At 35.6% G+C, this 23,597-nt stretch overlaps 1 protein-coding gene across 1 annotated transcript; it reads right to left on the bottom strand.

Moving 5' to 3' along the window:
* Positions 1–1,016: 1,016 nt before the first annotated feature.
* LOC123548732 (prefoldin subunit 4-like) lies at positions 1,017–23,597 on the bottom strand. Its single transcript, XM_053546085.1, has 4 exons — positions 23,482–23,597; positions 10,162–10,266; positions 8,390–8,459; positions 1,017–1,877 (listed from the first exon to the last, which is right to left on the bottom strand). Exons 1-4 carry the CDS (start codon positions 23,500–23,502, stop codon positions 1,672–1,674), a joined length of 402 nt encoding a protein of 133 aa, XP_053402060.1. The 5' UTR covers positions 23,503–23,597; the 3' UTR covers positions 1,017–1,671.

The raw sequence follows: 23,597 nt of genomic DNA, 5'->3' as shown, positions 1-23,597 counted from the left end.
CAAGATTTTTAAGTCAAAAAGGGGCAATAATTCAACCAAAATGCTTGATGGAGTTATGTACTCTTGCCTACAACTGGACACGGTGATTGTAAACAAGTGTTGAAAGTTTCAAAGCTTTATCTCAAAAGACTTTGTCAAAATACGAACTGATACGAAAAACTTAACCAAGATTTCTAAGTCAAAAGGGGCCATAACTCAGTCATAATGCTTGACAGAGTTATGTACTCTTGCCTATAACTGGACATGGTGATGGTAAACAAGTGTTGAAAGTTTCAAAGCTTTATCTCAAAAGACTTTGTCAAAATGTGGACTGGTACGAAAAACTTAACCAGGGTGTGACGCCGACGCCGTGGTGAGTAGGATAGCTCTACTTATTCTTCGAATAGTCGAGCTAAAAACTACAGTTACCTTGCAATTTTACTTTGATTTTCCTACAGCAAAGCTTGTATATATCTAAATTAGAATTACAATTAATTGCGACATACACTTAACTGGTAGAAACACGGTTTTGTCAAATAATGTATTCTATAATGTAAGAAATCTAGATACAATGCTTAAGAAAATGTAAGACACCAAAACTCATCTAAGTTGGTTCAGATTTACAAACAAAAATCTTAAGATGACATAATGTAAAAACCAAAATATTTTCTTCATAACATTGCAAAATTCAAATGACACAATGTTTTAGATGTCTTATCTACCAAGGATTTTAATTAAGTAGTACTTCTTAAAGAAGTCTGTGGCTTTTTACTAGTAAAGAAAATGACATATTACTTTTTACAACAGTATATTAATTACTTCTTACAGGCAATATTACAAGTGTTTTGACAGATACATTACTTATTGTGGGCATTATCACCTATTCTAATATGCTTGTTTCTGTTAAAACGCGCTTGCACTAAAATTAAGTCCTGTTACCGGGCAAGGATACCAATGTTTTTGTTGCCACCAAGAAAGAAAGGTGATATATCTTATCTTCTGTTTTAAATAAAGGATATATTAGAATCAATAAAATGTATAGCAAAATTATGTTTTACTTAAACGTTCACACTCAAAAACAAACATATGTCACCAGATAAATCACTCTGGCTACCGGAGGAGATTTTTCTACAACATTAGAGGGCGGACATGAACCGTTTTATGACTTTCCATGTTCGCAATGTGAAAAAGATGGAAAGCACGTGGAAGCTGCTAGATACTGTAAAGATTGTTTCGTTTACATGTGCAGCTCTTGTGTCAGGAATCACAACAAATTTCCGCTAAACACTCACCAGTTACTGCACCAAACCTAGTTTGTGAAAGTGTCCCAGTCTAAATTTGTTTCATTCCCTTGGAAATTATTCTGTTAATGTATTACCTCTTTTTTGTGTATAAGAGACGTTTCAACATGATTTTTCTATACATTATTTTCTTTAAATATATTAGTGCTTCTTAAAGTATTATCACACATATCACGACAAGTCTGCTGACTGCTTAATTTCTTCTTACAAGAATTTTAGACTGATTTATTACTTCAATTTGTACAGGCATCATGACAACTGTTTTTACTGATATTATTATTATGCATTTCTTCTTACAGACATTAAGAAAAGTATCAAACAAGTCTTTACATATATTCAAACACTTATCCTCTGTAGTACAATTATAAAATGTTCACATCCTTTGTATGAACTAGGAGTCCTCTTCTTCCTCTAAGTTTATATTTGTACCAAACTTGGCATATAGCTGCACTTTAAGATCTTGCAAGGTTTTCTTATGTTCTCCTGCCCGCTTTTCCAGGTTTTCCATATGTTCTCGTGTAGACTGTTTCGCCTTTTCTAACATGGTATTTGTCTCGTCAGAGTCGACACTAATAAATACCTCGCCAACCTGGTATGTTTGACAAGTTAAGGAGAACAAGAGGGTCATGATGACCTTGGATCGCTCACCTGAGTAATATGAGCTACATGTTTCAAAGATCAAACTGATGATAAAATATTAAGAAAGTCAGTAGGTCACATACATGGTCAATGGAATTCAGTTTGGTGTGCAAAACTGTGTATGTCATAAAAATTTCAAAACAAGAAAGTAGATCAAGGTCACAACCAAGTGACATCATATTACTTGGGGTCATCAGGTAATTATAATTAAACAGTCTTGGAAATAGGATCAAATGATTTTTAAGTACTTTTTCCTATATAACTCACATAGTAACTAAGTTACCCTAGGGCAGGGCCTCTTTTAACCCAAGAGGCATTATTTGAACAATTTTGATAGAGGACTACTAGACAATGCATCATGCCAAATATCAAAAGCATAGGTGGTATGGTTTCAGACAAGAAGAATTTTTAAGTTTTTTTCCTATATAAGTCTATATAAAACTTAGGACCCCCAGGGCTGGGCCTCTTTTCACCCCAGGGGTACAATTTGAACAAGTTTGGTTAAGGACCATAAGACAATGCTACAAACCAAATATCAAAGGTCTAAGTGTTGTGGTTTCAGACAAGAAGGTTTTTAAACCTTTTTTCATATATGTCTATGTAAAACTTGGGACCCCCCCGGGGCGGGGACATATTTGACCCTAGAGGGATAATTTGAACAATTTTGGTAGAGGACCACTAGATGATGCTACACACCATATATCAAAGCCCTAGGCCATGTGGTTTTGTACAAGAATATTTTCAAAGTTTTCCCGATATAAGTCTATATAGTGGAGCAGCTTAGTGAGCAAATCTAAGGAAATACTTCACTTGATGATACAAGTATGAAATTTACACTAAATGTTTATCACATGGCCCAGATTCAAAAATGATCGAGGGCCACCTAAAAATCATCCATTTTCAAGATGGCCGCCAAATTTCAAAATGGCTGCCAGAATTGAGGCATTTTTCATATAATCAGGATCTGTAAGTTTTTAAAATATCATATTTGTTGGGATATAACATGTTTTTCCCTATCAATTTGTTCGCATAAGCTGATAGTTTTATTTTTAAGGTTGCTTTTTCCAAATATCACCCATTTAAGAATATCGCCATCTTTAAAATGACCGCCATACTTTTAAATAACGTTCTTATCACGGCCAAGTTTTAGTTTTCTACTTTCAGTGCTATAACCATCGACTATTGATTAAATCTTGGTACCAGATAAACCTAAAAGCATATTATTATGATATTGGCCTGAAAGAAGCTAATATTGTTTATATGGACGTCTCTTCTTTTCAGTCTCTTCTCTGTTCTATCCTTCATTTCTTGCTTTGTTTCACTGAGAAACAGTCTCAAAATCATGGCAATACTGAACCATTGCTTATCAGCTGAAACAAAATCTTTAATTAAATGATGTGTGTAATGATTCTATAGAATGAACTACAAACAGTACAAGGGCACACTGATATAGTTCATAATGTCATGTAACTCAGCATGGGGTTCAGTGACAACTTCAACACGTGTACGAAGTCTACCAAATACTCTTTGATCCACCCTCATGATGGTTGACTAGTGGTTTCCGAATAGACGGATTGTGCCATCCAGAGAAAGCCGAGCCAAGAAGAACGGTGCTTCAGTCCCCCGGATGGTGTACAGATCGCACAGGAGTTACATGTCCCTGGATGAACAATCGTTCTAGGTGTAGGAATAACATCAAGAAAAAAAACGAAAAAAAAAAAAAGAAGTCGTATCCCATACAGCAAAATGTTAAAATATATATTGAAGGCGGTAAAAGGATAGTCCCTCGGCCTTCGAATTATAATAGTACATACTTTGTGTTAACATACGAAATTTGAATATATCATTGTAAGTTTAAGTATCTGTGCTTTTGTTTATGTTCTATTTCAAACTCTTGATAATGTCGAAAAGAGTTTAATAGTAGGCCTCCTAAATCATGGAAACTGAACTATTTAGTGTTCGTGCGGACGAAACAAGACGTATCACTAATGGTGATGAATACCCCCAGACATCAGCTTATTGTCAGAGAAACAGGGTTATTGAAAATATGATACATTGCTTTGTATATTGTACAGGGAGAAAATGTACAAAGACGCACAAAAAATGTTGTGCAAAACTGTATAGATCTCCAAACTTCACTGCTGTGCCTTAAAAAGAAGAAAGTAGGTCAAGATCAAGGTCACTGAAAGTCAGTTTTGAAATGTTTGTTCAAAACTGTACAAGTGGTTCGAATTTTATGGCAATATCTTAAAAAAAGAAGAAATTAAGTCAGTAGGTCATGGTCATGGTCAATGGACCACGTAATCTGCTTTTTAATCTTGTCTTTTGGCAGTTTCTGTGATATGCGGGCTCCATAACCACAAATCAAATCAAGCCTGCAATATTTTCGTTTATGTCGTGTTGGAAGATCTGTGGGTTTCCACCTTTTTTTATTTTATTATATCACCAAGGGTCATCAAATAGTTAAACTTAACATGTAATGTATGTTAAAAAAATTCCAGTGTAACTCTCTTCGTATTTGAAACAAAGAAAGGGCCATAAAAACCATTCAACTTGAACGTGTTTCGCACATGCATAACTACACTTGGTACCAATGATAATAGTAATAACAAGGTCTGATAAAAGTCTGGCATACAATGACTGAGAAGTAGCACGGACATTTTTTTTCCATATGCATATACAATGTATAGAAAAAAATAATAAAGGGCTATAACTATGTGAAAAATAATTCAAATGGAACATGCTTTGCACATGTACAACTTGACTTGGTACCAATGATAATCAATGTTTGATAAAAGTCTCGCATATGATGACCGAGAAATAGCGCGGACGAAAGTTTTCCATATACATATAAAGAAAGAAAAATAAAGGGCCATAACTAAGTGAAAAATTATCCAAATGAAACCCGCTTTGCACATTGGCTTCGTTCTGATAATAATTACAAGATTTGATTGAAAACTGGCAAATAATTGCTGAGAAATAGCGCAGACAAATTCCGTATACAGACGGACGGACCGGAATCCAGAATAGCCCCCAGATATCTCTGGGTACAATGATAACTGTGCAAACCAATAAAATGATCATAGCAACAAAAGGTGCCGATATTGTTTGCAATTTAGATATAAACATAAATGCTCTTGCTTCATGTAATCACGAAGAAGCCGATAATCGTATATTTGTTCATGCAAAACATGTCTCATAGACCGGAAACCGAACAATTACAATTATAAGTTAGTTCTTGCTATGGCAGTGTATTGATGTTTTGCGGCTTGCTTACTTGGTCCTCACTCAAAGGCATTGCCATTGTTTCTTGCTTTTTGCGACACTGTTTCTGCATTTGTCGGCAAGGGCAAGAAATCTGCATGACAGGAATGGAATGTTTGTGAAACAGCTACTGTTCAAAGTATTTCATAGTCTCTGTGTTACCAAATACACAATAACTGAGTAGGAAATGGATACATTCGAAAAATTTGTAGTTATATTGTATGTTCGATCAAGCACGACATGCAAGGTGGATGAAGCTCGACTTGATTTGTTATCCTGCAAACAAAGAGCGTATAATGCGATTCCACCAACAAAAGGTGCTCTGAAACAATGCATCAAACGAGTAGTTTTTCAGGCAGGTCATGTCTTGGGTAAAGCAGCTGTTACCATACAGCAACTGCCGCCTCCGTCAAACTGGGGATGGCTGAAGCAGAACAATGTGTGGATCCCTTATTGGATGGAATTGTCGGTTATAGCTGAATGCTTCCAGGTGCTTCAAAAGTGTGACTGCAAAGGACTTCCTTTACTGGAAATTGCTAGTGTCACCGCTTAGGTCTGTTATACACAGCAATTTGATGACGCAACTATTAAGAAAATGCCTAAATGCAGTGTATGCATATTTTTTTGTTTTGGTTAGTGTGTGTGTGTGTGTGTGTGTGTGTGTGTGTGTGTGTGTGTGTGTGTTCGGGTTTAACGTCCTTTTTAACAATTTTTCAGTCATTTAAACGACGGTGTCTACTTGTAGCAGTTAGCACAATGCCCAACTTTATAGTGCTGCCTCACTGGAATATCACGCCGTAGACACGTGGCATGATACCCCACCCAGTCACATTATACTGACACCGGGCTGACCAGTCTTAGCACTATCCTCTTAAAGCTGAGCGCCAAGCGAAGAAGTTACTTGTACCATTTTTTACGTCTTTGGTATGACGCGGCCGGGCATCGAACCCACGACCTCCCGCACTCGAAGCGAACGCTCTACCACTAGGCTACCGAGGCGGTGTGTTTCGGTTAGAACACGATTTCCGATGTGTATAGTTTCATGGGTATAGTAAAACAACAGAGATAGTTTCTTAAGGTTTGCATTATAAGAAAATGTTGCTCTTGACTGTGCAAGTGCTCACGCTGTCCTATTTCTTTATCCCATCGTAGTTTATAAGACGCATTTTCTAACGATGTTAATTTATTGCATTGAATGTAATCTGAGTGTAATGTATAGAAAACTAATCTTGGTTGGTGTGCTTCAGAGTTTACCATTGTTCGATAACAAAACTGCAAGTTATAAAAACTTAAGTGTTGAGATGTCTACGGCCATGAGCTTAGTCATACAAAATTGATTACAAATTAAAAGAATATGAATACTACAGATTGGTATTCTGTTCTAAACTGAAGCGAAAGTGTATAAATAAAAAAAATGCTATCGTTTTAATGTATTACATGCTTGCCTCAAATAAATTACTGAAAAGTAAATACAAAATGGCGGCCATTTTGTTTTTGCGGCGGCCATCTTGAAAACGACATTATTTCAAGTGGCCCTTGATCTTATGTTAAAGCGCATGCCAGGTAAATACTGTCCTGTAAATTTGATGCTTGTATCATTAACTGAAGTATTTTTGCAATATCCTGCTCCACTAATATAAGTCATATGACTCCTGGGGTGGGGCCATATTTGACCCCAGGGGGATAATTTGAACAATCTTGGTAGAGGACCACTAGATGACGGACATCAAATGGTCACAATAGCTCACCTTGTCACTTTGTGACAGGTGAGCTAACAAAGGCATACAAAATACATTCTTTGATTTTTTTCCAATCATGTCTAAATTTTCTTTTCATTCCAATTAGAATCTTAGAAATTGTAATTTTGTCATTGCTTTTCATCTTTGTTTAATATTAAAGGTTTTATGTAACAGTCAAGAGTGGATTTTGTCCACCTAGGTCCAATTATTTTATTTTATTTTTTTGTTTTGGGTTTAACACAGTTTTTCAACAGTATTTCAGTTATATAACAGTGGGCAGTTGACCTAACCAGCGTTCCTGGATTCTGTACCAGTATAAACATGTTCTCCGCAAGTAACTGCCAACTTCCCCACATGAATCAGAGGTGGAGGATGAATGGTTTCAGACAGTCTTTTATCAAATCATCAAGGAGAACATAAATCTCCCCAGGACTTGAACTCACAACCCCCGAGGCTCTCATTATTGAACTAAGGGGCGGACTAGGTCAAATTGAGCTCATTCCTTAATATTGTGCAGAATGGAGTAAATTACTTGGATACAAGGTTTTTGAATTAATGGAGGAAATCAGTTTTTTTCTTGCTTTTTTACTAGTATCAACTACTTACTTTCACTTCGTCATTTTTCAGTGTCATACTTTCATTAGAGATCATTAAAAATGAATGTAAATGAGTTACTCTAAACCATGGCCAAGAGTAATCCACCCTTGTTATGAGAGCTAACCTACCCATGTTTCTGGAGGATAAATATTTTTGTAGGTACAGTTTCCTCACAGTCATCATGGAGAACTTACGAAAGGGCATCAAACTCACTACGTGAACTGCGTTTGATCTACTGTGTTAACCTGGTAAATCAAAAACAGTGAGTGCTGAAGATGGTGGACAGAAGAAATTACAGTCTGCAATTTGTAAGCCATAGTTTAAAAAGACCAAGACCATTAAACTATAGCCTGCTTGGCTAAGTGATTTTGCCTTTGGGACAAGTGCAGACCAAGACCTGTCTGCATGTCTGTGCAGGCCGATCATGGTCTGCACTGTTCACTATTCAGTCAGTAAATTTTCACTAAACACCCTTTTGAATAATAAATGGTGTTTCCCAAATTAAATGACAGACCAGTCCATTGTAAATATTTAGCACGGTAAAGGTTAAAGACTTGTCATGGCTGGAAATTTTGTTCGCATAGAACTAGCTACATATATATAATTATGTTGAAATTCTACAAAAAGACTGTATAGCGCTGCATTCTTCTTCTTTCCAAATTTTCAATTTTAATCATTGTTTAAATTTAATCTCATTATCTAAAACCTCTCTAAAAGGATTGCAGTTACAAAGCAGAAAATATTTATTTTTAAGATGACAAAACATTTGTTGCCCATTTCCTGACAGAGGCCAGTAAAATTTTCTGATTGTGTAAAGTGCATACTTCTACAAGACACAAATGATTGAATGACATTGTAATCAAGGATATGGAATGGGCGTATCATCGCTGTCTAACATCATCAACTCTTCTTCAGCAAACTCTAGATTCTCCAGTTCTTTCTGAAAACAACAACAACATTTATTTTCATTTCAATAAATACTTTGTGTACAGTGTGTAGTTACAGTAAGTGTAAGACAAAACAAAATTTGAAGGCACACTGACAAATATACTAAGCTCAACTTATGAAATTGTAGTCTCTTCTTGATGGATTCTAGTAGTTCTAAATGAGAATATTTCATTGCTATTTTTTGGCTGAAATCTCTCTCCATAGATTCTTGAGACATTGGTAGTATTTACAACTTGAAAAAGAACCTAAAGCAATCCATCATGTGAAATTAGTACGTATGTCCCTACTAGCTGTGATTCTGGTGTAGAAATAATGGCATGACCATTTGACTGAAAATATATTTCTTGCATCAAACATCACCCCCACTTTTCTTTGAGGTAATTGGAAAGAAAGGATTCAATAATAGTTTCGTTGTTAATCAAAACTTCAACATATGACTTGTATCCCAAGATCTTAAAGGCGTCAAAAAACTAAAAATGCTAATTTCTTCAAGATCAAGGTTATTAGGGAGCCAGGACTTATCATGCGGGTATAAAATTAATTTCTAAATCATCTTATAAAATTTAAATGAAATGCTTATGGTTTTTTGAGTTATTCCCAAGTGCTGACACCACCAATGCAGTGCTCCAGCTAGCTATTTACAGCAGGGCGCATCGTCCGTTCCGAAATTCGTTCCGCCCTGTTGCCCTGCCATGCACCCTGCCCGTTTTACAACCATTCATTTCCTTTTTTAGCCAAGCCTACCTTTTTTGCCTCAGTGATTATAATAAACTGCTTTATTGCCCCCTTTTTATCGAGTGATACATGCCTGGGGGCAATGACATAATTAGCAAACAATTACCTGCTGTAATCGTGCCCAAGGCAGACTGTGATATTTTAGACTGCTCCACTAACATTAAAATGACTGAATCTTAGTGTTAACACAGTTTGCAAACCAGTCTAAAATCATTATTATTTTCGTGCCACCTGTCAAATTGTACTTTCGTTTTCGGTAACATAGTCGTAAATATCCTTTATACATAACTGAAACTTAAGTCCAGACAACAGACATTTAAATCTAACTAATAAAAATCGATCACAATCAAATTTAGATAGGAAAATATTTTGATTTTATCATTTTACAAGTTTTTAAAATCGAAAGTAGGCTGTCGTCTGCTGTGTGAAATTGCCGATTTTTCACGAAGATTTCTTTGAAATTAGTTTAATAAGATGTAATGACAGGGTAAACTTTAATGTACAGTACGTCCAAGATGAAAAGTCAATTTTTAGCGCGACCTTGGTGACAAAAAACAATTGACTGTGTCCTTTTGCGGTGTCCCGAACACGCTAGCACATCGAAACGGACACCGAGTCCGTTATCGGCTGCCTAGCGATCGGCGGACACAGTGCGTCGGGGTGTACAATTGCGGTGATTCTCCGGGTTCAGATCGTCTCAATTAATCCCGTTTTTGATTGTAGAAAGATAATTTTTGCTCCTATATTTTGTTTTAACATGAATGCCATGCAGCCGGTGGAAATTGGGTTACTTAGTTCTTCATAAACATGTTACTAACACTGCAAAACCCATTATGACCCTTGAACAAGCAAGTTATAAATCATCTGTAAACTAAGACCACATTATATCACGAGATTTCATACAGGTTTAACTTGTTACTGTTTTAACACTGACTGACTGACCATGCTAGCAGCATTACCTTCTTTGCCTTCAGTTCTTCTTTGATATCTTGTAGCTTGGCAATACTTCTAGCAAATTTGTTGATCTTCTGTTGATCTTCAAACGTAACCTGGACATCAGCATCCTGAAATAACACACGTCTATCAATTACTTATTTTCATACTGAAAAAATTTATTTTACTTTATTTTGTTGGGTTTAATGTCGCACGAACACATTTACAGATCATATGGTGACCTTCCAGCTTTTGATGGTGGAGGAAGACCCCAGGTGCCCCTCCGTGCATTATTTCATCACGAGCAGGCACCTGGGTAGAACCACCAACCTTCCATAAGACGACTTGATGGCTTTCTCACATGAATAATTCATCTGCCCAAGTGAGGCTAAAACACACAACGATGAGGGGCAAGTGATTTGAAGTCAGCGACCTTAACCACTCGGCCACGGAGGCCCTATACTGATGATAAGAGGGTCATGATGACCCTGAATCGCTCACCTGAGTAATATGTGCCACATGTTTCAAATGGCAAACAGACGCTAAAATATTAGAAAGTAGGTCATTAGGTAACATTCATGGTCACTGAAAGTCATTTTTTAAGATTGATGTGCAAGACTGTACATGTCATCCAAATTTTATGGCTCTATCTTAAAACAAGGTCAAAATAGCTAATTCTGGCCGTTTCAGGGCCCATCACTCTAGAACCCATATTGGAATCTGGCCAGTTCAAAAAAGGAACCAAGATCTTATGTTGATACAAGTTGTGTGCAAGTTTGGATAAAATAAAATCATAAATGAAGCTGCTATTGTGCAGACAAGGTCTAAATAGCTAATTCTGGCACTTTCATTGGCCATCACTCTGGAACCCATAATGGAATATGGCCAGTTCAAGAAAGGAACCAAGACCTTATGGTGATACAAGTTGCAGTGATTTTTTTCAGTTTTGGGGGAAGGGGGTCAGTGCCCTTTGGAGGGGGGAAAAAGACGACATAAAACTAAGAAAAGGGGAATTTTCATTTGTGATGAAATAAACTATAGTTTCAAGTTTATTGATAAATTTAGTGCCCATAAGAGCATGTGACAGGACATAAACACAATGTAGCATATCAAATTCAGATAACCAAATAAATTTTCAAATGTGGAGGATAAGACATCCTCGATTCTTCGCGGGTCAAAACTCAGAACCTCGGGTTAACCGAACTGATTTTTTTCCCAGATTTTTTTTTTATGCTGATGACAATAAAAAAGTTAGGGTCTGCGGGGAAAAAATAGAGTCGGTCGGGAAACCGGAACCTACAACTATTATTTTATTTAGCCTTACATATGCAACGCAATTGCAGTGGGGGTTTCTGTAACTAAAAGAGAAAAAACGCGGACGGTCTTAAAAAATAATTTTGAATACATGTAGAAAATGGATAAAGTAAGAAAAACAAACAATTGTTAAATCACCAGTGTTTCGTTAATTCCGATGTACTGAATGTGATGATTACGAAAAACGGCTGCATATTATTAAAAAACTAGGCCTGTTGTTTGATTTTTTATTCACTCAAATGTTCATGTCATCCGCTTAATTGGTGCAAACTTAAAACGGTTTGATAGTTGACTGACCAATGTTACAGGATTGTTATGCAAAAATCTAATTTTGACACGGTACTGATCGTCTTATTGTCACATGTCTACATGTATTCAAACTTTAACAAAGGCGATATGCAAACAAGTAAGCTAGTAGACAATTATTGATTTTTGTCACAGTTGTCATGGCAAAGGTGTTAAAAGACACAGGTACTTATAGTTTTAACACTGGTTATGATCAAATTAAATAATACATACATGCCATAATTTTTCAGAACGTTTCCGGGATTCTGAGTTAAAATTTCCGGGATTTTTACCTTTTGTCCGGGACATACACCGTGACATTCGTATTCATCTGTTTCATTCAAAAATATCATAATATACATGTAGTTTCCCCGAGACTAAACATTGTTCACTCGCTTGTATTAATTTGCGGCAAATGTCATCTAGCTTTCTAAGGGAGGTAAATACATGTATACGGGAAATACATCTATAGTTCGGCACGTGAATTTATTGCGTTCCCGAGGTGAACAGAATTAGGAGACTTACTATATACGAAGAATCAACCTGGTGATCGTGATTTAGATTCTAGCTAATTTGGTATCATTCTAAAGCTTAAACATTTATCTAATAATTAAATGAATCCTTAAAGGAATAAAATAAATCTTGTAGATAAAATCGACAATATAAAATATTTGGAGTCGGGTCAATTTTCATGGGTCGGTCGGCAAAGGCATTCAGCATTTTAATTTAAAATATGTGTGACAATCGATCTAGATCTTAAATAATTACAACCTTTTAAAATAATTATCGTTTAATTGACCGTTTTCAATAATCTCTTCCATAAAGGCTACATGTAGCTTTACCGCCAACGTGCTAAAACCAAAGAGATTTATGACTACTGTTCCTAATTTAACTATCATAAAACAGTTATTGATTGCATAATCCTGTCAGTTCTTAATCAGGGTCATCATAATAACTGACTGTAACTTAATCAGTGTCATCAAAAGATCGTCGCGTGATCAAAGCAGGCTTAATCAACATGTGTCCCGCTCGCCCGCTCGAGGGCATGAAAGTGATTAGGAATAAACAATGTCACAACGGGGACTGTTTATTGTGTAAAATTTAACAAATTATAGACAAAAACAAGTTTTTTGGGGGAATGTTTTATTTGTTCCTGTATTTTTATTTTTCCGGGACATTTTAAGACTGTCCGGGACACCGGGACGAGTATGTAATTTCCGGGACAATCCCGGACAATCCGGGACGTATCACATGTATGAATAATATCTGCACTCGGTTTTTTGTTGTTTTTTTTTAACCTCCAAAAATTCGCAAGCCAAGACCATACTGTGTTATAACGAATACCGCTGTATATCAAGTAGCGCTATAACGGGTTTCGTATGAGAAAAAAATTACGAAACTGTAGCGAGCGTCCTTAAAGTCATGTCCTAGATTTTGAGATGTTACAACTTGTTCAGGTTTTTTTGTGCAAAAGTGTCCCCAGTTAATTACATTTTTTCCGCTACATATATTTGATCTATTTTAATAAGACTTATTCATTCACTATAAAGGAACATTTCCCTAGTTTCCTTAGAGAGATTACGAAGCCATTCAATAAAAAAATATGACTGAAAATTTAGCCCCATTCAAATACATGGTACTTTCACTTTGGATAACAGTGTATAATTTTTAATCTGCACATTTTTAAGACTTGAAAATCATATGCAGGGCCCTCTCTACATTTTGGGGGATTGGGGCCGGGCCCTTGGAGGGGGGAATTTCGCGTCGTTTTCAAGGGAGGGGGGAATTCATTCTGGAGATATGACATCTGATCATAACCCCTTAAATTAAGGTCACTTGAGTATTACAGATATCAAACTAATGTGAATATATCTGAAGTATTGTACAGAACATAATCTATTGAAAACAGGCAACTTTTATTTTCTTTTATTAAATTAATTATGTGACATCCAGTCGAGGTTCACATGTCGATCTTTCGGTCCTTTAGGCCTTTGAAGTGGTAGCCGGAGCAGGGCTTCCTTTCATCGTATCTACCTGATCGTGCATTGGCCCTGGTGAAACAGCGGTGTCCATGACAGTAGTTTGTTTTTTGAGGGCATGCTGCTTAAAAAGCAAATCTATCTTTGCACATTTCGCCCCTGTTGCATCCGTGATCTTTTTACGGTATGGTTTTGCATTATGCGACATTTTTTCAAAGGGAAGTAACGTTGCATACACGCATCCGGGGAACTGAAAAACACGCGTATTATACAGATCAGTAAAACTTTATCAGGCCCATTAAGTTACAAGATGCTCCTAAGACTATCGGGTATCGATTTTTTTCTTGAATTTTTTTTTCTTTCGAGGGGGAATTTTTCTATACTTGGGGGGAAAAAAAACATACTATTTCGAGGGGGGAATGGGATTATACACTTACTTATTACTTATTTCACTTAAACAAAAACGTATTCGGGTGTCGATTTCGCCCGATTCTATATGCGCGGAAATCTAAATTTAAGTGACAGGCAAAAACAAATCATTTAAAGTATAAAACTTTTTATAATCCTTTTGAGCTATTATTAAGAATATAATTCTTCATTTGTCTGCCAATTTTCAAAAAAAAAAAATATTTAGTAAAATGGCTGATCGATAACACGAGATAATAGGGCAGGCATGAAAAAAACGCTATTTTATGTGAAATAAGTAAGTTTACGATAAGAGTTATGCATGTCATAACAGACATTTGATGCCTCTTAAATACTTCCGTAATCCTAGCCTATCCTCATAGGCTTGTCTAGGAATACGGCACTTCCGTAATCCTAGAATCGGAGGCTAGGATTATGGTACCGTAATCGTAGCCACTGCCTTCTTTCAAACAAAATCAATTTCATATGAATTTGAATGTATTTTGATTAAAGAAATATTAATAAATCACAAAATTTATGATACTGATTAAAGATCGAGCATTATCTTAACCGAGATCAAACTGTGAACAACAAAATTGACAGAGGTGACACGCTAATTGCTGGTAATGGGCGATATTGGTCAGTTAACTCCCCTGATTAAACAGGTGCGCGTATGTGTGGCGCTACATGGGAATAGGTCCTAGAAATGCTTACACTAAATATATCGTTATTCAGTCGCTGTCACTTCAAAATATTAGTAGATTTGAAAAGTATCCGACAATGTCATCACAATTCAGCTGTTCATTACTTGAGCAATTGAGGAAAGAGCTTTATTATATTTATTGATAGTCTATACTTTGAAAAACATGAGATTTGCTGTAAGGTCTGTTTTTAAGTGTATTTTCTGGGCGTCAGTTTAACTATGGACTGTATTATTGTTATATTTGTTAATTGTGAAATAAATGCTTTTATTTAGATTTTAAGTATATTTTCAATATTGAAATGCCCTCCTTTGAAAACCCTGAAACAATTATCATTGTGCAAGTATTCAGACTATATATTCTTTAAATAAGGATCAGTAGTATATATTCCTAAAGTTACAACTTAATCGGAAAGATCTGTATACACAGTTTAATGCAGTTAGGTGTTAAATAATATAGAAATTATAATAATAATTACTGTAAAGTGTTAGAACGTATGCTCTTTTGATAAGATGTCCATCAGCCCAGTTAATTATTAACAGCCATTTTCTTATGTATTTCATGAAAATATCATCAATGAGGCATAAATGATCTCTATTTTCAAATTGACATACTTCGTATTAACTTCAATTTTATGGTGCAGCCTCTTTAATATTCAGTCAATGCCCACGTAAAGTGAAATATAAACTTGCAATAAATGGTCATAGATTCAATCTCTTAATTGTTCAATGTGGGTTTGACACAGTACTTTATGGGGAAGTTGTCACTCGCATATTTGTCTTGAGATATCACCCTAACAATTAGTTTAAATATTGTTAAGGAACATTGTTAATCAACAAAAACACTGACAATGTGTACACGTTTAATTCTTAACTATAGAAAACAAACTAGAAATGTATAACAAGACGTCAAAGTTTAAATCTTTATATTTAATAAAATCACTCAGGCCATTAGGTTTTAGAAACCGAAAAACAAAATCTGAGATCTATTAGACATTATTCCAAAATGTTAAAACTATTAAGAATATAAGAATCTTTCACTGGTCGCGGGTAAAGATGGGAATATCCGGCACGAGGGTAACTGTTTAGGCGGTAACGAGGCTTCCAGCCGAGTTACCGCCTAAACAGTTACCCGAGTGCCGGATATTCCCATCTTCAGGGCCTGCTCTGGGTCAGATTTTCTTTGAGCCAATTGTACGTCGCGGTTGTGGGGCGAGGCGCGGGGCTGTTTGCGGGATGAAAACTTTTGTGAATTTCAAGTGTGAATGGTGCTATGATAGCTATTTTGACTGAAGTGCAACATACATACATGTAGTTATGGCTAACACATTTACTTTGTTAAAAAAACAACATAACTTTAAATTTGGTCTTTTAAACAAGAGACTTTCAACTTGAGCAATTGTAATTACATGTACAAAACTCTTAATAAACTATTAACAATACCTTTGCTTGTAGCACAGGAGCCTGAAATTCTATCTATAATGCTCCAAATGGGTAAATATAAAAATGACCCCTCCTATATATATAAAAATATAGGAGGGTCATTTTTATATTTACCCATTTTGGAGCATTATAGATAGAATTTCAGGCTCCTGTGCTTGTAGCATGCTTGGTAACAGCATCTTTCTTCATGACTGGGCACCCAGAAGTGAATGTATTTGATTTACTGTGCTTCTTACAAAGGTTGCAGTACATGCATTTAGTTTCAGAATCAAACGTTAACCAAGCATTGCCAGATTTCCAACTATCCAAAAAAGATCTTTCTGTTTTTGATTTTTTAGGAGGGGGATAAATGCCAGAGTCAATTTTACGTTTTGATGCCATGTTTTTCAATTTCAAGCAGAAATGAAATAAGTAAGGAACATCAGTATATATAACTTCAATAATTTACTCGACAATGCTCACCAATAAATTACCGATTATCATTATGACAAATAAAGTCAATTACCGAAATTATTTAGAGACAACCACCAACGGTTCCTTTGATTTTGTTTACCGACCCTGTACAAATCAAACTACTCGATAATCACTTGAAAGGCGCCACCTGTGATCTTCATTACATTCGACTGCTGTTTGTTTAACGATTATCCGCAATCATAGTCAATTGACGAAGGTGTCATCCTTTTAATTGCCACACAGCTGACAAACTGCGACCATGACCCGCTTCTAAAAATACACAATCAAGTAGACTGTGCCCAACAATTATCTCTCGCTGGAGCGCCTTCGGCAATGTATTGGAAAATCAGTCACGCGATATTTCAAAGCGAGGTCCAAAACTACCAATTTGGTCTATTTTTAGTACGTAGGTTTTCCCCAAAAGTCAAAAGTCATACTTTTTGACGATTTTCGCCAATCGGAATTTTCTTGAGCCAATTTTCGTTTTCTTGAGCCAATGGCTCAATTGGCGAATGCCAGCGCGAGCCCTGATCTTTACCCGCGACCAGTGATTGATTCTTTTTCTTGCATACCGATTTCAAGAAATAATAATAAAAATAAAATCAATCGAACGGCTTTCCTTTTAGAACTATTTCTTATAGCAGTGTATTTAAACAAAGCGCGGGAAACCAACGTCCGTAAACAGGAAAGACGTCATGACGTTTCAAAACAAATAACAATGTTTAGTTCCGGTTTTGTTTTATCAGTTGCAGCGTAACGTTATGAATTTTTGAGAAAATAACGTGATTTGAATCGAGAAATATACTATCAGGAACTAATAGGAACAGTCAAGGTATTGAATTTTTATTCCGTTTTTTAAATAAAATATCAATTACTACATAAATCTTCTACATATATGTAGTTCGTAATACGTCATTTACAGCACGAGAGTCATCTTACACCCCGGGGTGTAAGATGGAGTTTTCCAGCACCGGTGAAAATACCGGAAATCCCCGTCTGGTATGCAGGAAAACTTATTATACACATTACATTAGTATCAGACTGTCAAATATTATCACCCAAGTGGGAGCAGGAAGTGTTGTGTCTGTTTCAATTACATACTCTTGAACCCTCTAGAGTTAACAGGACACATGACATGCATATTTTTATGATAACAATCAGTATGCAGTCAGTGGATAGGTAATTTTGTGCAAACTTAATATATCCTGAGTAATCACTGTCCTTTAGAAACAAAGCATCCATACAGGGGTAAAATTTAGCATTATTTTCAACTAGCTATATTAGCAAGCCCCACTTTTAAATAAATGCTAAAATAACATTTCAGTATATATACTGGCCAGCATTTTAAAATGATGAAAATTATACAAGGCTTTAAATTTTATGTTAAAAACAGAAGAAACAGCTATCCAAATAGATGATACTGAAAAATTACATAAATATATCTATTTAAATAATTTAATTACTTTTTTAGTCAGCTATAAAACGCGTGAAAGGTTAACAAAAGAGTTTAAACACTATGATAAAAGCCGAGAGTACACCGCATGATAGGACCTATTAAATTATTTGGGAAGATAACTCGCCAAATGCTGCTATTACTGGCTATTTGATCATAACAAAAAAGACTATCACACCTTTTGTTATCGTTTGAATTGAGAAGCTCATGTCATTTTGAAAGATATCATTCTGAAATATTGAATCAGCTGTTAGTTATTTTTTCAAAATATTTAATTAAAAATAGGTAAAACAACAATTCTAACATGCTTGCCTCTGTTTCCTAAAGCAAAAAATGTATCCAAGGCCTGTGATTTTGTCTCAGAATAGACCAACCTTAAAAGTGATAAATCAATACTAGTTATAAAGTTCATATTGCATTACTATAATGGTCTTGTACTCTGTTATTATCTGTTAGAAAATATCATATGATATATCGAATATCGATCATTTTGTATCGATACAAATATCGTATCGATTATTTTGACCGATACGCACCCCTATGTAACATGATAAGATAGGTTTGTAAAGTGAACATACATGTGCATTTCAGTTTTTTGTGGACACATTTTTTGGAAATCCTGAGAAACAAGGCTTGGCAAGAGTTATCTTTCCTGTAGTGTTATTTCTAGAGCTCAAAAAGGGCAGGGTGCTGCCAAAAAGGGGCAGGGTGCCCTTTCAGATGTGAAAGTTACCATAGCAGTAGTTGCATTTCTAGATGTCTATAGTTAATACATGTATGTATTCCATTTATCTTTATTGCACACTTAAAAGAAATGTCACAGAATAAAGTGCTAAATCTTCCCAAAACTAGTAACAAAGTTTACAAAGGCTTTTTACTTACTTTATAGTTTAGGTTAAACCATTCAAGCCTTTCTCTTAAAAATGTCACCAAGAATGTCAACTTATTCATATGAATGTGAAATAGTGGATGGCCTTAATATAAGCTTACTCTTGAAACCAAGATCATGTTGTAAACAACATAGTTAAAGGCCTGTTTCAGGTCACATCGTAAACTGATAATTATCAAAAGTCCTAATGTATTTATCAGGTCTTTCATCAATATTTCATTAACAGAAAAGTGCTGTTACAGTAAGGTTAAAGTTTACTAAATCGCATATCCAAAATATAGTATCCGGATACTGGTACACTTTCGGAATGTTGTCTGAAAGTAGTTTTTACTCAGTTTAAATGACCCACTTGGGTAAACCAGAGATAGTTCCACATATTTTGAAGTTTCTCATCATAAAAAATACACGGACTGTCAGCTTTTTTGAAGGAAATTTGGAAAAATTGCATACGGCATCGGGAGTAATAAGACTCGTGAACGGACATTCTAAACTTTCTTTTACTTTTGATAATCATTAAAATGTGTGCATTTTCTAGTTTAAATTACAGTAGAATCAAACTGCATTGATATATACTTGTTATACTAAACGACGGTCTAATTTAAATTTTGCCCAAAGAAATCTAGGGCACTTTTCACGTGCTCGGTAATCAGCTGGCCGCTTACGCACGCTTTTTTGACATTTCACAGGTTCCATACTCTTTATCAATTTGTTTTAACACTTCATTGATTCTCATTACCTGTGTGCACTCGCCGTGACGTAATTTGCTGATCAAAAAATCGTCGAGGCATGTCAACAGGGAATTTGGCGGGATTTAGCACAAGATCAAAGGCAACAGGGCACATTTTACGGGCAGCGTGGCGGCAGTAAAAAAGGGCAGGGCGGGGCGCCCCGCTGCGTCGCTCTAGAAATAACACTATTCCTGTGGTTATTGCTAATTTCTACCTTACTTCTTATTGATATTAAGCTTAGTGTACGATGACCAGACTGTGGATGAGTATTCTACCTGTGGCCTGACCAGAGTTTTATATGCTATTTCTTCAACCTTCTTGTTTTTAGAGAAATTTAGTATGGATGTTATGTTTTATAAAACCAAGTGTTCTGTTTGCTGTTGTGCAGATTTTGTTAATATGAGTGTTAAAGGAGAGGTTGTTTGTTAGGTCTACACCAAGGTATTAAGGATTTGTTGCAGTTCCAAGGACTTTCAAGACTAAGGAATTCCACAACCTGTGTTTCCCCAAAGAGTTATAAAATAAATAGATCGGCAACTTGAAAGGCAGAAAGAGCAAATCTCGCCAATATCCCGCGGCTGCAAATGAGATCTCGTTAGCGGAAGTTCTCCATGCGCCATTTTGAATGTGAAAGATATGACACTGTCAATTATTAATTATCACCGCATGTCCACGCTTTCTTGAAAGTAAGAAACGTGTATTTTGTGCTTAAGACTATTTCATATTAAACAAATGTTGTTTTTGAAGCTAACATGTATTTTACATGAAGTTTTAAAGGTATCCTAGAGTCATTAGTTTTGACGCCCTTAAGCAGTCTAACATGTATTTCATTAGTAATATAGATAAATTAAACAAATAAATAGTGTTGTTATAAACTATGGCATGTCTCCCTTTATTTTATTCTTGTTTTGTGAATTTTGTGGGCAAAAAGGTGTCAATATTTGTATTATTGCTGACTGACCATCGAGGCATCCATATTTTTAAGGCTCATGAGAAATGACGCCTTTTGATTGGCTGGCTCTCTTAACCCAGGCCCTTCCCCAGCCGCAGAAGGCGCCGCGCTACCGCGGCGCTTAAACACGAAATACAGCTTCCCGCAGCGCTTAAATATCCCGCGCGGTGCCTCAATTATTAGCGCGGCGTCTTAAATCAGTAAGCGATTTCATCCCCGTGAGATACCTCATGTGTAGTGTATATGTAATTTCCCTGTTGACATGCCTCGACGATTTTTTTTGATCAGCAAATTACGTCACGGCGAGTGCACACAGGTAATGAGAATCAATGAAGTGTTAAAACTAATTGATAAATAGTATGGATCCTGTGAAATGTCAAAAAGGGGTGCGTAAGCGGCCAGCTGATTACTAAGCACGTGAAAAGTGCCCTAGATTTCTTTGTGCAAATTTAAATTAGACCGTTGTTTAGTATAATAACAAGTATATATCAATGCAGTTTGATTCTACTGTAATTTAAACTAGAAAATGCACAAATTTTAATGAATATCGAAAGTAAAAGTACGTTTAGAATGTCCGTTCACGAGTCTTATTACTCCCGATGTCGTATGCAATTTTTCCATATTTCCTTCAAAAAAAGCTGACAGTCGGTGTATTTTTTAAGGATGAGAAACATCAAAATTTGAGGAACTATCTCTAGTTTACCCTAGTAGGTCATGTAACTGAGTAAAAACTACTTTCAGACAACATTCCGAAAGTGTACCGGTATCCGGATAGTATATTTTGGATATGCGTTTTAGTAAACTTTAACCTGACTGTAATAGTACTTTTCTGTTAATGAAATATTGATGAAAGACCTGATCAATACAACATGACTTGTGATAATTATTAGTTTACAATGTGACCTGAAACAGGCCTTAAACTACGTTGTTTACAACATGATCTTGGTTTCAAGATTAAGCTAATATATTAAGGCCCTCCACTATTACATATTCATATGAATAAGTTGACATTCTTGGTGACATTTTTTAAGAGAAAGGCTTGAATGGTTAAACCTAAACTATAAAGTAAGTAAGAAGGCTTTGTAAACTTTGTTACTGGTTTTGGGAAGATTTACCCCTTAAATTTATTCTGTGACATTTCCTTTAAGTGTGCAATAAAGATAAATGGAATACATATTAACTATAGACATCTAGAAATGCAACTACTGCTATGATAACTTTCAGGTCGAAAAGAGCACACTGCCCCTTTCGGACAGCACTCTGTCCCATTTTGGCAGCACCCTGCCCTTTTTGAGCTCTAGAAATAACACTATATGATATATTGATGGTTATATCATTATGTGAAAATGCAGAAGTAATGAAATACATGTTGTTGTGTTTTTTTGCATATGGTATACTTAAAAAAGCACCATTTGGGTTCGATTTTTTTAAAAAAATCAAACACGAGAGGGGGTACCCCTCCCGCACCCACCCCTTATCCCGCCACACAAACTTTACCCCAGCGCCTTAAAAAATTTCTGGGGAAGGGCCTGTAACCAAAACTTCACTTTTCTGGAGCCTATATGGCCAAAATCATATAAGTTTGGCTGGTATAATTCTATGTGAATGCAGTCGAGACCTGAAACTTAAAAGGACAATAAACAAATTAATATTAATCTTTTTAAGTGACCTTTTTACTATTTCTTTGTAAAATGTGATCTTTTTTATTCACTTTACATATTGTTAATAGCAGTCATTCATTATCAAAACAGTGAGGACACAAAAATATATAACCCTTTCTAACAGCTCTAACTTTGGTACTTTCAGTGAAAACCTATTAGAAACATGACCTTCTTTATTTACAACAAGATTTGCCAAAGAGCAGCAAAACCATATTCAATTAAATTAATTTAATGTTTTCAAATGATACAAGGTGTATAGCCTACAGGAGAGTGAAAAATCTAAAATTTATTCAAAATTTCAGTCAAAGAACTGTCTCGTGACTTTGAAAAAGAGCTGTGGGAAAGAGAAAGCCAAGATCTGAATTCCTAACCAGTTGCTTCTGTAAGAATTAGGTTTTTAAAGGATTGGAGATTTTTGCATTATTAAAAAGACATAAAAATACACCAAAGTACGAAAAAATAATATAATCTTACTGCAAATCTGTTGAATGCATTAATGTTTTATTTGAGCAAGATAAAATATCGCCTGCTTTGCAAACGTGTGTAATTTGGCATCATAAAAGGTCACTTATACCTATTTGACAGCAAATTAACAAGGGCGTCAAAACAGATGATCGAAGGATACAAATTGCAACTCCATGCTCGCTTCACTAAGATAACGCCGAATCACACTCGGACGCAAGATTACAGCCAGTTGCCATTCTGTGTATTTTATACTTCTTTGGTTTCCCTAATCAAAGCTTGTCCAAACAAGATCATTTTGTTCAGATGTCAATAAATGTATAAAACATTGTGAATTCTAAACATACTGAAACATTATTTATTTCTGCTTTGAAATAATCAACAGAGATCGCGTACTTGTAATAAATACATGAGGAGAATTAAAAAACCCTAAAAAGTGAATTTCTCAGTATAATTATCATATGTTTTCGCGATAGTTTTTCCGTTGTTATCAGTTGTATGCAGTTGATACACACACACACACACATTTCAGTCGATACGTGTAAACTTAAAGAGTTATGCTGATAAGCATTGTACAATTACAAGCCATACTGCGAAGAAAACAGAACTTAAATTTTGTCACCTCTTTTATGGAAGTCGCCATTTTTCAGTTAAGCTCTAGTACAAATCACAGGGATTCGTCGCATGCTATGATAGAGGGGTAAAATTTCTTTTAAATGTTTTTAAACGAAATTCAAG

This window comes from Mercenaria mercenaria, chromosome 6, assembly GCF_021730395.1.
Source record: "Mercenaria mercenaria strain notata chromosome 6, MADL_Memer_1, whole genome shotgun sequence".
NCBI classification, from domain to species: Eukaryota; Metazoa; Mollusca; class Bivalvia; order Venerida; family Veneridae; genus Mercenaria; species Mercenaria mercenaria.
Note: the sequence above shows the minus strand (reverse complement) of the source record. Positions and strands in the feature narration are given on the sequence as shown.

Bases quoted from the DNA above. Each gene is read 5' to 3' on its own strand.
- LOC123548732 (XM_053546085.1), bottom strand. From the start codon at position 23,502: ATGGCGACTTCCATAAAAGAG. The intron at 10,267-23,481 runs GTGACAAAATTT...GTGTTATTTCAG, and splicing joins TGGCGACTTCCATAAAAGAG to GATGCTGATGTCCAGGTTAC. The intron at 8,460-10,161 runs GTAATGCTGCTA...TGTTGTTTTCAG, and splicing joins AAGAACTGAAGGCAAAGAAG to AAAGAACTGGAGAATCTAGA.